Source organism: Orycteropus afer, unplaced genomic scaffold (genome assembly GCF_000298275.1).
Source record: "Orycteropus afer afer isolate SDZICR_OR568_19922 unplaced genomic scaffold, OryAfe1.0 scaffold00064, whole genome shotgun sequence".
Lineage (NCBI taxonomy): Eukaryota > Metazoa > Chordata > Mammalia > Tubulidentata > Orycteropodidae > Orycteropus > Orycteropus afer.
In genome coordinates this window covers 3,338,586-3,358,581 of record NW_006921651.1, presented here as the reverse complement: position 1 = coordinate 3,358,581, position 19,996 = coordinate 3,338,586, and the positions used below count along the sequence as shown (strand labels likewise).

General features: G+C 37.4%; 1 protein-coding gene across 1 annotated transcript in view; it reads right to left on the bottom strand.

The window, feature by feature from the left end:
* PCGF6 (polycomb group ring finger 6) overlaps window positions 1-17,239 on the bottom strand; it is a 29,335-nt gene extending 12,096 nt beyond the window's left edge. Inside the window, exons 1-8 of the mRNA XM_007939880.2 lie at window positions 16,889-17,239; window positions 15,998-16,097; window positions 15,805-15,901; window positions 14,895-14,950; window positions 14,736-14,795; window positions 13,346-13,454; window positions 8,581-8,608; window positions 2,154-2,252 (exon numbers count right to left, since the gene is read on the bottom strand). Of these exons, the coding sequence (XP_007938071.1) occupies window positions 2,154-2,252; window positions 8,581-8,608; window positions 13,346-13,454; window positions 14,736-14,795; window positions 14,895-14,950; window positions 15,805-15,901; window positions 15,998-16,097; window positions 16,889-17,239 (900 nt within the window). The remainder of the gene's footprint in view (window positions 1-2,153; window positions 2,253-8,580; window positions 8,609-13,345; window positions 13,455-14,735; window positions 14,796-14,894; window positions 14,951-15,804; window positions 15,902-15,997; window positions 16,098-16,888) is intronic.
* Window positions 17,240-19,996: the final 2,757 nt, after the last annotated feature.

Genomic DNA, 19,996 nt, shown 5'->3' with positions numbered 1-19,996 from the left:
ATTGACCAAAATTTACAATGCAACAGCTCCCCTCCCACCTTCCTCCCCATAGTTACCTCTTCCCAGTGTCCATCCCTCCATACTCTTCTGCGCCCCGAGCTGGACAGCTCATCTTTGACAAAACGCCAAAACTCATTAAATGGGGAAGAGATAGTCTCTTTCACAAATAGTGCTGGCAAAACTGGATATACATTTGCAGAAAAATCTCACACCATATACAAAAACAAAGCTGAGATGGATCAAAAACTTAAACGTAAAACCTAAAATTATGAGAATCATTAAAGAAAAAACAGGGACAAACTTAGGGGTCCTAATATACAGCATAAATAGACTATCAAACATAACTAGAAATGCACAAACAACAGAAGACAAACTAGATGACCAGGACTTCAAAAAATTAGACACTTAACGTACATGAAAAGATTTTACCAAAAGAGTGAAAAGAGAACCCATAAACTGGGGGGAAAAAATTAGCAACATACCGGACAAGGGACTAATCTCTAAAACTTACAGAAAACGTCAATACCTCAACAACAAAAAGGCAGGCCAATGGAAAAGTGAGCAGAGGACATGAACAGACACTTCACCAAGGACATTCTAGCAGTCAACAAATACACAGAGATACTCACAATCATTTGCCATTAGAGGGATAGAAATCAAAACAATAAGGAGATATCATCTCACTCCAGCATTAATAGCAAAGCTCAAGAAAACAGAAAACAACAAATGCTGGTGAGGGTACGGAGAAATTGGAACCCTCATGTACTGCTGGAGGGATTGTAAAACGGTATAACCGCTACGGAAAACAGTATGGTGCTTCCTTAAAAAGGTGGAAATTGAAGGAAATACCATATGATCCAGCAATCCCACTACTAGGTATATATCCTACATAAATAAGAGCCATGAAATGAATAGATATCACAGCACTATTCACAATAGCAAAAAGATGGAAACATTTTAAGTGCCAGTCAACAGATCAGTGGATAAACAAACTATGGTGTATTAGAAGGTCCTGGATAGAGTGAGAAAAATGTGGAACAAAACTCAAAATCATAAAAAAGACCAGGCTTACTAGTTGGACAGAGACTGGTAAAACCCCTAAGACAATGGCCTTTACTTACCCATCAGGCCTGGAACTAAACTCACCCTACTGGCTCAATTTTCAGCCAAACAATAACAAAGGTGAACAATAACACAAGGGAGGTACACAGTCCTTAGGACAACCAACCATTTGAGATCAGGCAGATCAAAAGTTCAGAAGGCAGGCAGTGCTAGGAAAACAAGAAGGAATGGAAACAGGAAACAGGGAGGAAGTGGGACAAATGATGTTACATTGTGGGGACTGCAATCAAAGACATGAAACAAAATGTGTATGAATTGATGAATGGAAAACTGACTTTCTCTATGAACTTTTACCCAAATCACAATAAAAAGTAAAAAACAAAAATATTAACTTATTCAACAGCAAATAGGTTATTTTAGATAAAAATCATTCTATGAAATTTTATACATGATGGGAAATGAGAAAAATTCCTTTTAAGTTTAATTAATGAAAAAGTAAAGCTACATAAATGTGCCATTTTCACTGGGTCACTGGTATTAGACGTATGAGTACATTTATACTTCACAGTCACTGATACTTGAAGTTTGAGGTTTATCTTAGAACAACAAGAAAATATTATACATCTGGAGTAAGAGATCTTTCCTAATTCTTAAACAAACTAATAGGATCTATATTAGATAAATAATTTCACTGTTCTAGGTATCTTGAGCTTGCTTGTTATACTTGAGCAGGTATAACAATAATGCAAGATGTCCTGTGAAGAAAAGCAGGTAATTAAATAATCTTTTACTTTAACTTCTATCATTAGAATTGGAAGAGGTAGAATTTTTTGGTCCATAAAGCTCTTTATTACTTCTCACATTCTCAGCTTCTCTTACTCTAATAGATGGTGTCATCAGTGGCAATAAGAAATAGCCAACAAATCAAATGTGGTTTAAAGTTTGGGATTAGAATTACTGTGTGCCGATGTTCAATTACATTTACATTGTTGACAATATCATAAAATATAGTCGCAGCATGAAATGCTACAGACACTTATTTCTTCGATATGCTAGAGGTAATTTCTGTCTTTTAGATATATGTACTATACCTGACAAGCTGGATCAAGACCCATTTTTCTTCTGAGGAATTTTTCTACATGCCCAATAGTTGCTTCTCCTGAAACTCGGACAAACTTCTTTTCCAGTGGCTACAAAAATAAAGAGATAGATAAAACTATTTTCTGATTAGAAAATATATTTAAAATGTACAAGCCATAAGGCAAGTTTTATAGCAAAGACTTATGAAAAATAATTATGAAATTTGAATTACTTTACCTATCGAAGAAAAACAGAAATTCTGCTTAGCTTTTCTTTGAAAAGAATACCAACTTTATATACATATATATATATAAAAATATAAGGGTTTGCTGGTTTATTTTAATACAAACAAAATTCAGAGTAGAATTTATCCATTCAATCCAAGCACTGAATTTACACTTATAACAAAGAAAGAATACACCCAAGATTAAATGTCTAAAACAATCTGGTTTCTTCAAAAAAACAAACTGGGTTTAAAAGTAGAAATTAGTGCTTATCCACTAATCATTGCTCCCTAAAGCAATTAATGACACTACCATCTGATGCAAATTAAAAGCTGAGGCAATTATAACTAAAAGGATACCTTTTAGGAAAACTTGAGCAATGTTTTTCTAGGACTAGCAGAGTCAGAATTGACTTGACAGCAACTAATAGCAACAGTAACAACAGAGAAAGCTCATAATGGCCACTAATTTTTCCCCCCATATGATATCACTCAGCTTTCTTATTTGTAGTTTGGTTTCTTAAGACCTTTCTTGACTATAGATGTATCCCATATTCCCACAATATACCAGATAGCACAGGTGTTAAGAACAGGTACTCTGGAGACAGACTGCCTGGGCTTAAATGCTGATTCTGCCATTCTCTAGCCCAAGTCTTTGGGCAAGTTGCTTAACCTTTCTGTTTTCCAAATTGCAAAATATAGATAACAAAAGCACCTATCTCATAGCACTATCATGAAGATTAATGAGTTACTGTATGTAAATGACTAATAAACATTCCTGGCACACAGTAAGCACTTAAATAGATGTTACTGTTGTGCTATGTACCAGTTTGTCTAATATGATTTGTATCATTTTGCTATTAATGCGAAGAATAGTAACTCTTCTAGGAGTCACAATGGGACAGTGCTAGATCTAGACAAAAATGGCAAAGTTCTCATGTTCTTTTAATGCTGGTATAGGAATCATCTCACATGAAAGCAGTTTCACTGAGGAGACACAGCAGTACCCCAGCTGGAGCCCCTCATTACAGGTGACACCACCTGATTAGCATGAGAATCCCATTAGATGCCTTTAGAAGCTCCATCTTATGGATGTTGTTGTTGTTGTTAGGTGCCGTCAAGTCGTTTCCGACTCATAGCGACCTCATGCACAGCAGAACAAAACACTGCCTGATCCTGCAACAGCTCCATGATCCCTGCTATACTTGAGCCCATCATCACAGCCACCGTGTCAATCCATCTCTTTGAAGGCCTTCCCCTCTTTTGTCGACCCTCTACCCTACCAAGCATGACATCCTTCTCCAGAGAAGGGTCCCTTCTGACAACATGACCAAACTAGGTGAGACCTGTCTTATGGATAATCTAGGTTAAATGCTTGATAGCCAACTAGTGCGTTTCTGAAGGTCAGTGTCCATAGTCTGCCATCTCTATAGTAGGCTTCAGGTATACCAGCAGAAGACTATCAGTTTCTCTCATTTCCAAATTAATGGTGGGCACCTCAGCCTTCCCCAAGTGTTTGTAAAAATTCATCTAATTTGGCTTAAGCTGTAATTCTTAGATCATCCAGATTTATTATTAGATATGCCTTTGAAAGAAAAAGAAATTATTAGATATGCCTTTGAAAGAAAAAGAAATTATTAGATATGCCTTTGAAAGAAAAAGAAATTACTCTCAGCTTTTAAAGCTAGGATTCTCCCTACCCCCATGGTTTCCAGCCAAACAAAAGACAGGTATATGAGTTGAACATTTACCTCAGGTAGATACCCTCCTTGGAGAGAACAATCATGGGAGAAAGAAGGGCTGCTTATGCACAGGGAGACAGCTCGGGGCAGGAGTGCATGGAGGGATGGACACTGGGAAGAGGTAACTATGGGGAGGAAGTGGGAGGAGAGCTGTTGCATTGTTGTAAACTGTGGTCACTGTCATGAGACAAAGTGTATGTGAACTGCTGTATGGAAAGTGAATTTGCTCTGTAAATCTTCACCCAAATCACAATTAAAAAAGAAAAAGAAAAAGAAAAAAAAAAGCTAGGGTTCTCACATGGTTAATCTTAGTTCTTATACCCCAGTCACAAAAATTAAAAGAAGTATTTTCTCCCATTGAACCCAGCTTTTATTTATAGAAGACAATTTGCTCTTTTTACTGAAGGTTACAAAACCAGTTCTCAATGAGATGGTCCACTCATTATTTTTTCCTCTACACCTAATAGCCTCCTACGATCTGCAAATAAACAGAAAAAGTCCCACAGAAGAATTATACTCTTGCCATCTATAATACAAGGAGCTCTCATAACACAGTGCCTAAGGTATCTGACTGCTAACCAGAAAGCTAGTGGTTCAAACCCACCAGCCATTTTGCAGAAGCAAGACTGGGCAATCTACTTCCATAAAGATTTACCACTTCGGAAACCCAAAGGGAGTTGCTATGAGTTGAAATCAACTTGACAGCAGTGGGTTTGTTTTTTATCTACATGGAAATTTTAAAAAATCAGTTATTTCTGTCTTTAGATAATGTATGTCACCAAAAATGTCTTATTGGTCTTATTATCTAATACAACAAGACTTTCCATACTCAACTTGTACATCTCTTGCCCCAGACATGGAATCAGTCATTTCTCCAAGTCCTAGTTCCTTTTAATAGTGATTGGTGTTTCAGAATCACAATATGGTCCCTTTGGTTTGCATTGCTACTGGGTTGGTCACTGTTTCTAGGCCTTTTCAGTTGAGAGAGTTAGGAATTTTTTGTCAAAGGAAAAGGTATTACAACTTGATAGAACTTGATAATACCTAAGATTTAGACATTGAGCATCAATAGCTGTTAACCTTAGAAAGTAACCAGACATTATGTACCTTCTGATGAAAGCTGGAATCCTGGTGATGCAATGGTTAAGCACTCTGCTGGTGACCAGAAGGTCAGCAGTTTAAACCCACCAGCTGCTCTGTTGGATAAAGATGTGGTAGTCTACTTCTGTGAAGATTTAAAGTCTCAGAAACCCTATGGTTCAGTTCTACTCTGTACTGTTGCTGTTGTTACATGCCATCAAGTCAGACCCGACTCACAGCGAGCCCTCCTTGGGTTTCCAAGGTGGTATCATTACGGAAGTAGATTGCCCAATCTTCTTTCCGAGGAGTGGCTGGTGGGTTTGAACCGCCAGCCTTCTGGTGAGCAGTCAAGTGCCTTAGGCACTATGCTACCAGAGCTCCCTACTCTGTACTACAGGGTCAAAATTGACTTGAAGACAGCAGGTGAAGATAAACAGGAATATCACCTATGAAATATTCTTAATCCTCCCAATCAAGCCTGCACCTTATCAACACTCAAATCTACCAGTTTATGGGAAAGACAGAAGACAGTAGTTATACCACAGAGAGCCAACAGCAAAATCCAATCTGTAGAAAACTACAGGACAAATGATTTGGTTTAATAACTGCATGAAAAAAATAAATGAACTCACAGATTTGAAGACCTATCAAGAAACTAAGACAATTAAAACTTTGAATGCTAACTAGATATTTGATAAGAGATTGTTTTTTGCTTTCATTCCTCACCTCCAACTTTTTGAAAAATGACAAATTTAAAAGTTTAAGACTAGGAAACTAAAGATGCATAGTAACAATTACTCCAAGGGACTGGTGGACCATGCAAACCTCAGCCAATATGACCATGAGACCAAAAGAACTAGATGGTACTTGGCTACCATTGTCAACCACTTGAAAAGGGATCCCAAGACTATGGCCCCTAGTTACCCTTCAGGCCTGAAATTGAACTCATTCCAATGACCTCCAGACAAACAACAGACAGGCATATAAGGTGAACATTTATACCAGGTAGATACACTCCTTAGAATGATCAGTCGTGGAAGAAGAGAACAGTAGTATTTGAACAGCGAGACAGCTCAAGGGGCAGAAAAGCATAGGAAAGAAGGACACAGGGAAGAGGTAACTATATTGAGGAAGTGGGAAGACACCTATTACATTGTGGGGATTGCAGTTAATGTCATGAAACAAAATGTGTATGAACTGCAATATGGAAAATGAATTTGCTCTGTAAACTTTCACCCAAATCTCAATAAAAATTTAAAAAAAAAAAAAAAAGTTGTAAGAATAGTACAGTGAGCATTCAGATACCCTTCACCATTAATATATTGTGTTATATTTGCTTTATTTCTATCTATGTGTATGTGTGTGTATGCATGTGTGTGTGTCCACATACATATTTTTCCTCTTGGACCATCTGAATCATAAATACATCAGCAGGTATCTTCTCAGAATAATGATATTCTTTTACATAACTATAATCATTAAGAAATTTATTGAGGTATTCAGGAAATTTAACATTAATAAAATGACCTAAGTCTCTATTTAAAATTCTCCAATTGTTCTAATAATAACATTTATAAACTGCTATTTCAATTCAGCTTCTAATGACGAATAACACACTGCTTTTAGTTATCATGTTTCTATAAACTCCTTTAATCTAAAAGTTCTGCCACTTACTTTTATCTTTCATGATAATGACTTTTTTCCATAAAATTTTTAAAATTATTTTATTGTGGTAAAATATAGATAAAATTCGCCATTTAAAAATGTACAATTCAGTGACATTCATTACATTCATCATGTTGTACAATTACTACCACTATTCATTTCTGAAAGTTTTTCATCACCTCAAACAGAATTTCAATACCCATTAAGCAATAGCTCCCCACTCCCCCTTCCCCCAGAAACACCAATTAACTGTAGTCTTTATGCATTCTCCCCATCCTAGATATTTCACATAAGTGGGAGCATACAGTATTTGTTCTTTTGTGTCTGACTTATTTCACTTAGCAAAAGTTCATCCATATTGTAGCATGTATTAGAATTTCAATCCTTTTTTTCTGTTTTAATAAATTTATTTTCTTTGCTGTTGTCAAGAACATACACAGAATATATACCAGTTCAATGACTTCTACATGTATAATTCAGTGACACCGATTACATTTTTCAAATTATGCAGCCATTCTCATCCTCCTTCTCCATTCCTTCCCATTAACATAAACTCACTGCCCCCTAAGTGTCCTATCTAATTTGTTCCCTTATAGTTATCCGTTTGATCCCTTACAGATCGTTCTTTAAAAAGAACACAGTGTAGACATTCTTTACTAATTAAACTGACCTGTTGTTTGGTATAAAAGACTTCATTCTGATACACATGGGGTCACCATGAGTCAGAGTTGACTTCACAGCAACTGGTTTGGTTTTAGGAGCATATGATCCAGTATTTGTTCCATACAGAAACTTCTCTGTCACTTTCCCACCACCATATTGCTATGGAAGAAAATGCTAAAGTTTGTCACTATTAGTTTGGTATTTTATAATTAAGAAGTTTGAAGTTTCTAGAAACCGTGGGGACTTAACACTGTCCTCTCTTTCACACTAATCTCTGGGGGACATCTGTAACATAACTCATCCAGAAAATTACCTGTCTACCTCTGTGTTTTAATTCACCTCTATAAGCCAGTATATTTATAAAACAAAACAGTATGCCCAACCAAGGAAAGTTCACCCAACTTTCAGCATAAACTTTGACAAAGGCACTGAAAATCTGAACAGATTAAAGTTACCTGTTTCTGTATATACTAACAATCTAAAGTAACTATAAGGCCTGATCTGCTCCCTTTAAAAGTTACCTTCTCCTGAGTAAGTCATACTATAGTAGCAGCACTGTGTACAATGTCACCTGTGATTTGGAGCATTTCAGACAACTCTGAATTTAAGTATATTACAAAGGCATTCATTCCTATTTCTAAAATCTCAGTAAGTGACTGAAGTAAAAAGTTAGGGTAGGTCACCTTGAGCCAAATATATTACATGCAAATAGAATTTTTAAGCTTATATTAACTCTGAATGCCAACTATGTAAAAAATGCTTTGAAACATTTTTGTCACCAAATTAACATAGCATTTGATCTCAGCGTTTTAAAAATTATTTACTTCTTTTCCTTAGACTACTTTTCTGGGTTAATAACAAATCTCTACTCATTAAGTCTCTTTCCTCATAAATCTATTAAAAGATAGCATCATTGAATGGATTTCATATTTCAATAACTTTTACATACAAAATATTATTTATTGTAATTGAAGACAATCTGCTTATGGTTGCTAATCTGGCTTTGAAATCTGCGCTACAGTCCTCTTGTAAAATGCATGGAAATGAAAAACAAAAGTAGAATACCTTAAAATGTCCTGTGCCTTCGTTAGCACTGAAAAATGAGAACAAAATTGATCAACGTTTAAATTTTTAAACTGTATGTTTAATTACATAACAGAAAAGTAACATAAATATAAATATTCCAGGAACATCAGTTTATTTTAAAATTTTCAGACACTTAGCTAATCCCTTTAAGAAATAGAATTTAGCCTTTTTGTCACTTCTGCCACCTAGTGGTGACACAAAGTCAGCTTTCTCCAGTATTTTACACTACTTTCAATATTTAATGTCAAGAATTAAAAGTAAATTAATATTTAGATTCCCCCTTTTAGTTTCCCAACTTAAAATCTAAATTAATTTTTTAAATATCATAATGAACATTTTTTTCCTCTAAAGTAACCTTTACAAGATAAGATTTTTTTTATAAGGCTCTGGTAGCATAGTGCCTAAGGCATTTGACTACTAACCGGAAGACTGGTGGTTCAAACCCACCAGCTGCTCCTGGGAAGGCAGACTGGGTGATCTACTTCCTTAGAGATACCACTTCGGAAACCTAAGAAGGGGTTGCTTTGAGTTGAATTGACAGCAGTAAGGTTATTATTATTATTTTTTTCCATATTGTTGAATGGGAAACCATTTCGCTGGGAACTTTCACCCAAATCACAAAAAGTTAAAAAAAAAAAAAAAAAAAAAGGCTGATTTTGAATAATTCAAAAATAAATAAAAAGAAAAAGGCTGTTATTATTTCTTATCATATCACTTGCTGGAAAATCACCTGATCATTTTACTTGGTTTGCCTTTCACCTAGAAGGCCAAAGAGATTTCTTGACTAAATCAATTTTTTCTATGTCATGAGAGAGAACAAAGGGCACCAACTTTTACTGAGCATCTACTATGTACCAGGTATATTAGGTCTTCAGATTCTGCATGATTTTCATTTAGCCTTTAGTTTAGTGGCCCTTAGTTTAGTGGCATTTGTAGCCTCATTCCACAGATGAAGACAATTAAGCTCAAAGAGGTTAATAACTTAAGGTTACAGAGCCTGTAAGTGATAAAGCTGGGATTCAAACCGAAGTTTGCCTAGCATCAAAGCCCATGTGTTGTAAAGAATGGGGTTTGAACATAATATTCACGTAACAATATTACATATATATAAAATACACAGTATCAATCTAAAATGATTATATACATACTCTTAGAGTTACAGAACAACCTTCACTGCAAGAATTCTCTTTATAAAATCCGTGACAAATGGGCTTCTAGTTTCTATTTGAATACCTGAAGAAGTAGAAGGCAAATCATCCCATAGCATTTGTGGGTGACCTTGTTAGAAATTACTTACACTGAATCAAATATGTCTCTCTGTAACTTATACCTACTAGTATTAGTCTTGCTCTTTGGTACTCTTGTGAATTAAAGCCAATCTTTCTTTTATGTGATAATCCTTTAAAAATTTGAAGTTAACTTGAGGAGCTTATGATTTCTTTTACATACTAAAGATCTTTTGTTCCTTCCATTACCACATATCACATGGTTTTCTGGCCTTTCATCATTCGAGTAATACCTCAGTTTACCAACATCCTCCTAAAATGTGGTATCCAGAACTGGACACAATACTCCAGCTGGATGAACACAGAATGTGTGAGAGTGAGATATTACCTTCCTGGTTTACTAAATATCACTGAGCTGAAGAATGCATCAATTTTTGGCAGCCACATCATATTTATCTTGTGTGAGACAATTTAGTGTGTAGATGTTGTACATATCACAGCAACATGGACTACTTTTATTTTTGAGTGCAGTATTTCTAAATGTATTGGTAATAGCTTAGCCATGTTAAGAATACCTTATGTTGATTCTTATGATAGTCCAGTGAGTTGGTATTATAACCCATATTTTAAAAGTATGGAAACTAATGATCAGAAAGGTTAAGCTACATCCCAAAGGTCATATACGTTGAATCAGACTCTTTAAAACCTATGCTCTTTCTGTACTCTATACTGTCTGTCTGAGGTTATTTCTTTTTATAATCTTCTACTTTCCATGGAAAAACTGAAGAACAAAAAGAAGAAACTATCTTAAGATCACAAAACCTGTATATCCAATTTAGGGGGAAAAATGTAATTTTATATTCCAGTGGTTGAAAAATTACTGTCCACAGGAAAAACCCACTTCAGTTTTTTTCTCTACTACAACTTATGCAGAATTATAAGGTGGACTAAATTTGCCAGATCAGGCTGAAACTCATCTGCCATTTGCCCTGCTATGAAGCAGCTTTGCATGGTTACCCCCAGTAGCCTGACTTTTGTGGTAACACTTAAGCTTTTTCATGTAGTGAAAACCTGGGGATTTAACTCTGGAAACTGTTGACTTCAAAAGACTCCTTGCCATTGGAATATTTTTTTCCCACTTTAACCATTTGAAAAGAGATAATGGACAATATTATGAGGTAGACAGAATACTCATCGTAATTAAACTTATTAAAACTATTTTCAGAGCACCTAGCATAGTGCTGGTACATAGCAGGACCTTAATAAACAACTTATGAATAAACAAAAAGCAATTTATTCAAGGTTGCAAACCTAGGAAACAGCAGAGTTAGGACTTAAATCCAGATCTCCTCATTCCAAGTCTGGGTTCTTACCACTACAGCAGACTGTGTTAATAACATGACCATTTTGGTAACTGGTAATGATTCCCTTGAGCATTGTGATCAAGTCTCATTCATTAGGAAAGCCAGATATGATTAAGTATTGATTTCTGCTGTGAGCAATGAATGAGGTAATAGTGGCAGCAAACTACAACCCACTGTAGATTCTGACTCATAGTGACCTTACAGACACAGTATAGCCCCATAGGGTTTCCAAGGCTACAGAAGCACACTGCCACATTTTTCTCCCACAGAGCAGCTGGTAGGTTTGAACCACAAACCTTTCTGTTAGCAGGCGAGTGCTTAACCACTGTGCCACTAGGTCTCCTTAATAGTGGCACATCCAGCCTATATTTTCCATCCTTGCGTAACAGTATGCCACCTGTCAGTCAAGGTACAAACATTGAATCATAGTTCCTACTGTACATCAGTAGAAAAGGTAACATTTACAAAAAAAAAAAAACCATCTTTTAGAAATATAATTCCTTTCAATTTAAAATGTTTTAACTAACTACATTAAAAATTAGTAAGTCACATGGTAAAATTCAAACAACGAAAAGTTAAGATTTTTTTCTCACCCTAAACTGTGACTCCTATGCTCTTTCCTAGTGGCAACCACCATTAACATTTTGCCATATAACCTTTCCAGAATGGTCTGTGCATATAAAGAAAACATACATATGCACATATTTTCTGTGACCCTCTTAAAAAAACAAATGGGCATTTTGCATTTTTCACTTATTATTTCTCAGATTAATATATATTAATATATAATTAAGATTAATATGTTAGTATATTAATATAAAATTAATATTGTCTTATATCAGCACATATAGATATATCTTATTCATAAATGGATATAATATTATTTAACCAGTTCCCTTTTGGATACTTAGCTTAGAATACACTCTTTAGTAATGGAACTGCTGATTTAATTTTTGGAATTACATGGTTCTTTCTCATTACTCCAAAGAGATCTTTAATCATCACCCACTCCTACGTGGTAAATTCTGGGGCTTCATAGGGGCATAAGAAAGGTTTCCTGCCTCTTACGGGTTCTTAATATTATTAGGAACATGATAAAAAGGTAAAGACATAAATACAACATAGTACAGTACAATCTAGATATGAAATAAATGATATGAGCAATCTGGAGTTATTAAGAGGAAGTAACGAAGAAGTAAAATAATCTTCAGTAACATAAAATCAAATATCTAGGTTTCCCAAGCAGGCATTTTATACTGTAAACTATGTAAGTATTTTCAAAAACCATAGCTTGATTCATGCCAACCTTGTAACCATGACAGACTATTTATAGTGTTACAGTATATTACTGCAACACAAATAAACACACCATATGCTACAGTGTTTAAAAGAATCAATTTATTTGAATTAGAAAGATATGGAACTACTCTGGAAAACAATTTGGCAAAATCAAGTAAAGTTGAAGATAAACATATCCTAAGACTTAGCAAGTCTATATACCCTTAGAAAAACTATATTACGTGTACATGAGATATGTACAAAAATGTTTATAGCAACATTGTTTATAATAAAAAATTGAAGAGAACCTAAATGTTCAACAATGTAAGGAAAGACAAACTGTAGTATATTCACGTTAAAAGAATATTATGCAATTGTGAAAATAAATGAACAAGAGCTACACATTATAAAATAGATGAATCACAGTATTGAGTGAAAATAGCAAAGTTGAAAGACACACAGTATATTATTCAAATATGAAATGGGCAAAAACAATTCTATATATTGCTTAGAATAGATATACATGTGGTAAATATGTAAAGAAATGCAAGGAAATGACAAACATTACTTTTAGGAGAGTGGTTATCAATATCTGAGAGGAGAGGGAGTGAACAGAAAGAGAAACCCGAAGGGCTTTGGCTGTATTAACGGTGGTTTATGTCTTAAGCCCGATATTGGGTATATGTGTAGTTACTGTATTACTCTTTATACCTTTTTCTGTGTCTTAAAAATTTCATAATTTTTAAAAGGATAAAAGAAAAACTTGGCTTTACCTGCGTTCATAATTGTTGAGAAGATTTCTTAACCATTGGGACTTAAAAATACTTTACTTGACAGTTAAAAATATTTTACTTGATGGCTTTTTAGGGTACTTACCCAATGAACTCCAATAATAAAGACATATCAAGTTCAGGTGGAATACGAAACACTGATTCCAGGGCTTTCTTAGATCTTCCTTTGCTCAAAGGGACTGACTGTGGAACAGCTATTTGACAGCCAAATATAAAACTTGAGTAAGAACAAAATTTTATAATTTGAGATCTTCGAAAAATAATTACACAGGTATTAAAATTATGCCAACTATTTAAAAGATCACAAACCAGTCAATCTCCCTTTCATTAATAACATCAGCTGATTAGTCAAAGCCAGTGAAATTAGAGGCAAGACTGGAGACTGCTCTGCCATGGAAAATGGACACATTGGGCTGGCATAAGAAAGTCAGAGAGAAAGAGCATCCTAAAAGCAGTAACAGTTGTAGATAACCCTTAATAAGTGCTACTGCACACATGGCTTATGCTCACATTTTACATGCACCATCTCATTGAATCCTCATTATAATCCTATGATGTTGTTGTTGTTGTTATGAGCCGTTGAGTCAGACCCAACTCATAGCAACCCCTCCTTGGGTTGCCGAGGCAGTATCACTACAGAAGTAGATTGCCCAACCTTCCTTCTGATGAATGGCTGGTGGGTTTGAACCACCAACCTTCTGGTAAGCAGTCAGTCAAGTGCCTTAGACACTAAATCCTATGATATAGGTGGTTATTATTATTAGTTGCCATTGAGTTGATTCTGACTCATGGCAACTCCATATGTGCAGAGTAGAACTGCTCCATAAGGCTTTCAAGGCTGACCTTGCAGAAGCAGATAGCCAGGTCTGTTTTCTGAGGTGCCTTTGAGTGGGTTCAAACTGCCAACCTTTCAGTTAGCCACCCAGGACTCCTTATGGGTAATACTACTAGTCTTTTTTTTTTTCTTCCTTAAACTGACAAAGAAACTAGGCCTTAGTGAGATTAGGCAATATGCCTAAAGTCGTTCAGGTATTAAGTGGAAGAGCCAAAATTTACTGAAATCCGACTTCCATATTGTGACATCACTATCATCTTAAAAATAAAGTGTTTGAGCAGTTACTATGTGCAAGGCACTGTTTTAAGTGCTTTACATTACTCAATGTATCCTTACAACAATTTTATGAAGTAAGTACTACCATTATCCCTATCTGTAGATGGGGAATCAAAAACATTGAAATAACTTGCCAAAGTCACACACCAGTAAAGTGGCAGAGCTGAAATCAAATTCAGGTAATCTAGCTCTAGAGCCTGCACTCTTTTAATTCTTAAAAACAATTAAAATGTAGTACACCTAACACAATCTTCAAAATCTCTCTCTCTTTGGTCATACATCAATAAGAACCTCAAAGGAGTAAATTTTATTAAGTTAGTAATCTTTAATCTGTCCATATATTATGACATACACCCAAACTTACCAGGTTTAGGCACTTCTAGACCTCTTTCTTTATAGAAATCATGCATTTGCTTTTTCTCTCCTAAAAAAACAATAAAACATAGACTACATTACACTTAAATGTAACTAGTGGAGCCAGCAGAGATTCTAGGATTCACAACTATGAATAAAACAAACTTACTTTCTTCTAGATTGATCACTAATTTGTACACTATGTCTTGTAACTGTCGGTCCAACCTAATAAAAGGAAAGGATGGAGAACATCTCAGAATTTAGAAAAATGCATTTTGGTACAGAATGAAGGATGCTCTTTGTAGGTTAACAAACTGTTTTCTCTTGGGAGTGGATTTCTCCTTCCTCAGAAGTCATTTACTTTTAGGTACACATATTGACACCTAAGATATAACTCACCTAAGAGAACCTACAGTAATGACAAATTAGCAAGTAAACATGGGTTGTCTTGAATATTGTAGTTTACTAAATTTATCTACCTTTGCTGATCTTATTCCTCCCCCTCTCCCACCACCAACCCCCAGAATAAGAATGTGAACTTGAAGGCAGAGACTATATTTTGACCTTCTTTGTATCATCTGGAAAGTACTGCTATATGAAAGTAGTAAAAATGTAACATTATTTGCTGAACCAATGAAAGATATTTACTTGTAGGATTTTCCTTCCCTTAGAATAAAAACTGAGCATTTGATGCTCAGGAACTGAAAATTTGATTAATAAACCACAATGACCTATGACAGGTAGGTTTTTCTAAAGAGAAACCAGTTGCTTCAAGTATTACTTAAAAAAAAAAAATTCTCAGTATACTAAAATGACAAGGTCAAAGTAGCCTCACTATCTTGAGTTACAGAATTAAAATATCCAGGAAAAAATGTCTGTACTTCATTTTTCAAAAATACCCCAGCAGATAGCACAGTGCCTGGTAATACTAAGTGCACTATATTTATTTTTTAAAAGAGTAAGTAGTACCCTTTCTCCTAATTTTAAGGTAGGTTAAGAATTTGTTCCCAACTACACAACTGCAAGCTTTCAGGAAAAGTAGCTTAAAACATTACATTTTACTTAGATATTTCTCTTACCTTATGTTATAAAGAGGTTGTGTCTGATGTACTACTATGTTGCATTTTGGACATCTGTTGCTATAGTAAAAATGCCTTACGATGCAGCTTTTACAAACTGTTGAAAAACAAAAAATTTTTAATTAAAAATTAAAAACGCTTGAGACATTTCCAAAATTTTAAATATATGTGGAAATGTGAACCGTATGCTTACAGGTGTGAAGACATTCTGTAATGGTAGTTGCATCTATTAAGTAACCTTTACAAATGGAACACAAGATGTATGGGGTCAGCTCAGAGAGGTTAATCAGGCGCTGCAAATGCAATGGAAATAGTCTTAAAATACAAGTCCTTGCCTTCTCAAATTCTTACATCATAATTTCAAATATCATTAAAAACGTGTCACTCAACTTGTAACATGGAAACACGCTACCTCCATTCCTTCAAGATATTATTGAAGTTACAATGACGTAGTATAAACCAATGTTTCAAAAGGATATTAGTCGCTTGGATATAACGTACACAGCAAAGTGAGGGGCATCTTCATTAATTATTTATAAAATGGCCAAGCTTTCCAGACACTAGTGTTCAAGTTTAATAAATTAATTCTGGCTAGGTGTATTACCTAACTTGATGAAGTATGCGCTGCCACTTTAGGGGGGAAAAAAAAATTCTTCCAGTTACGGATTGACTGGATGGGGAAGGGTTTCTCATTCGCCCAACACCCCGTACAAACGGGCCGTTGACGTTTCTCTAGTCTCTAAGATCAGAGAGGGCGGGCGCGGTATCCCCGGCGCCTGCCAACCTCCAGGCACACAGACGTTGTTGTGCGCGGTCGGGTCGATTCCGACTCCTAGCGACTCCAGAGCAGACTTAATGACTGTTTACAGAATGAGTGAGCAGGACCCGGAGAACCTAAGTGACTGCAGGAACCTCACGAAACAAGTTGGCTGGGAATCGGGCTGGGCGGGACAGGCTGGTCCGCTCCACTCGCCCGCGCAGGCGAGGCCCGCAAGGGTGGAGATCGCCGCACACGGCAGTGGCTCCGGCGGCGGCTGGGACTCCGGCCCAGACCCGAGGCCCCTCAGGCAGGGACTCTAAATACCTCCTCTTCGTCCTCGGAGTCCGGCCGACCTCCCTCCAGCCTCAGCGAGAAGTGGCTCATCTCTTCCTCCTCCTCCTCCTCTTCCTCTTCCAGCTCCTCATCCTCCTCCAACTCCTCGTCTTCGTCTTCGAAGCCTCCTCTCAAGCGACCCAGGCCGCGCTCCGGCTCCAGCTCTGGGGGCCGGGAGCCCGAGCAGCCGGGAGCCCCTGCCTCGGGTAAATGCGGCGGGCCTTCCTCATCTGCAGCAGGCGCCGGGGTGAGGGCTGGAGGGGAGGGAGGAGGTGGGGGCGTCGTCGCGACGGCCCCTTCTGGGTTGGCGGTACCCGTGCTGCCTGTCGCAACCCCTTCCATACCCCTAGACTGAAGAGAGGTGAGCTGAGGCGCGGCCAGGTGGCGGGATAGCGCGGGAGTTCGGCGGGCCGCCTTTCTTTGGCAGTGCGCAGGCGTGGGCCACCGACAGGGCTCTCTGGGAAATGTGGTTCATTGTCCCTCAGTCCTGGGAGCACATCAGGTACTTAGGGCTGGGCGAGATGGCTTTACCTTACTAAAGGAACTTCACCTCATTTCCCTTTGAGAGGCTTGCCGCTGTGCGCCGCCTTTTAAAAAAGACGAAACTGCTACAATTGCAGGCAACAGTATTCTGTCTGCATCAATCCATTCGCAGAGCACTGAACTAGGTACTATAATGATGCTGCATTAAGAATTATACTGATTTCAATTTGAGTGTCACTTATGCATTTCTTCTGTAAAAAATCGCTTCAACTCAAGTTTGTTTCCATTAGGAAGTATGACGTTTCTATTCTGAAATACGTAAATTGAAGGGTTAATAAAATCAAATCTCATATCCTCAGCTAAAAAGGAATGAATGTACGCTCCTGAAAATAGTAACTACCCAACCCTATAATGATTAATGTCTGATTCTTGTTAGAAGTTCCCATCTGGTACTCCTGAAAATAAGCTATCCACCAAACCCTCTGATGACTAATGTCTAGTTCTTATCAAAATCTATTTTTGAGCAGGAACTATAGGAAAGAAACAATAAAACAAGAAGGGCACTATGACCCACACGGAAAGAACAAGCCAACTTCGGAACCAGAGAGAACAAAGTTTTCAACCATCAATCAAAGAAACAAAGAACTCTGAAAAAAGGAATAAAAGAGCCCTGACTTATACAATCAGTGCTGGTCTCTTGGATACTGAGAGCCAGCTTTTATGCTTCTATGATTTTACTCTTTACATAAACTTTTCTTTCCTTTTCCTCTGGCCAGGTTCCTCCTGACATTGGTCACCTAACCTTACATATTATAGTGCCAAAACCTGGGAAGGAACAAAGACCAAACAGCGGGAAAAAATGGAAAAGCCTGCAGGGGTTTGAATGGAATAGGAGAAATAACTTGCCAGGAGGAACCCATAAGGAATTCCTTTCCATTACAGACAACACATCCAACGCTGGCTGATTCCTTCTTGGTGAGTGACATTGTTTTCCTTTCACAGATTTCTGAATTACTGTTCACTGTCAGACCTGCTGCTAGGCCAGAGATTCTCTGGCCTCAGCCTCCAAGCTTCTGCCACCCCCCTGAACATACTCTGTCTCAGGGACACCTGAAAAGAAGTTTGGTTCCACGCTTTCCTCCAGTGTTAAGCCAAACAACAGGATGCCTTTCCTTTGATCTTAACATCTCCAGAACTCAGATTGTCACTGACCCACTATGGGGAATAATACTCCCAGTGACCAGAAAATAACACTTTCTATTTTAATGTCCTTCAGGACTTAGATAATTTTTGTCAACGTAGTGGAAAGTGGTCCAGAATTCCTTATGTCCAGGCCTTCTTCACACTCTGCAATCATCCTTCTCTCTGTCTTCTTGCTCTATATATCAGATTCTCCTCCTCCATTCTAAACCAGCCCCACTGGCTCTGTCCCCAATGCTGAACCCTCCTTCGTTCCTTTCTCTTTATCAGACCTCTCTCAAATTGAAAAACGCCTTGGCTCCTTTTCAATGGACCTCACTACTTATACCAAAGAATTTGATTATATCAGCCAGTCTTATAATCTCACCTGACATGATATTTATGTCATTTTAACCTTTTCCCTTACCCTGAAGAAAAGGAGCATGTCTGGCTAGCAGCCCCAGTGCATGCTTATAAATTACACTGACAAAATGCAGCCCTCCCATTAGCAACAGTAGCGGTACCCCGAGTCGGCCCAAATTCAGATTATCAGACTGATTCCGCTGGCAAGCAGCACCATGGCCTTATGCTTACTTGCCTTATTGTTGGACTCAGAAAAGCAGCCCACAAAGCAGTCAATTATGAAAAACTTAAAGAAATTACTCAGGGTCCTGAAGAGAATCCAACTTTATTCCTTTCCCACCTAACTGAAACTTTATAGAAATGTACCCCACTTCACAAGAAGGATCCCAACTTAACATGCATTTTATTTCTCAGTCCACCCCTGACATCCGATGAAAACTTCAGAAACTAGAAACAGGTCCACAAACCCCTCAGAGATTTTCTTAATCTTGCCCTTAGAGTCTTCGATAATAGAGATGAGGAATTAAAATTACAAAAACAAAAACGAGATCAGGCAAAAGCCCAACTTTTAGCCACTGCCTTACAAGGCTCTGTGAGACAGCCACTGCAGGGAAGACTTACTCTGAAACCTCCACCAGGACCATGGAAAGGCAAACTGGAGTCACCTCCGGGACCTTGCTTCAAATGTGGCAAGGAAGGTCTTTGGGCCAGATCCTCCAAATCTGAGACCCCCACCTGGACCTTGTCCAGCATGTGGCAAGGAGGGACACTGGAAGTCAGACTGCAGTCAGGCCTTTCTAGGCAGGATTGCATCTGTTCCCAAAATACCCTCCTCTGAGTCCAGTTTGGAACTGCCTGATCTTCTTGACCCTGCTACTGAAGACTGAAGATGCTCAGGCTCCCAACAGGCCCCAACAACAGAGCCACAGGTAATTATGAAAGTGGCAGGTAAGGAAGGCTATCTCGTTTTTAATAGATACTGGGGCCACTTGTTCTGCCCTACCTGAATTTACTGGATATTTAAATCCCTCTTCTATCTCTGTTGTGGGGGTTGATGGACTCACAACACAACCT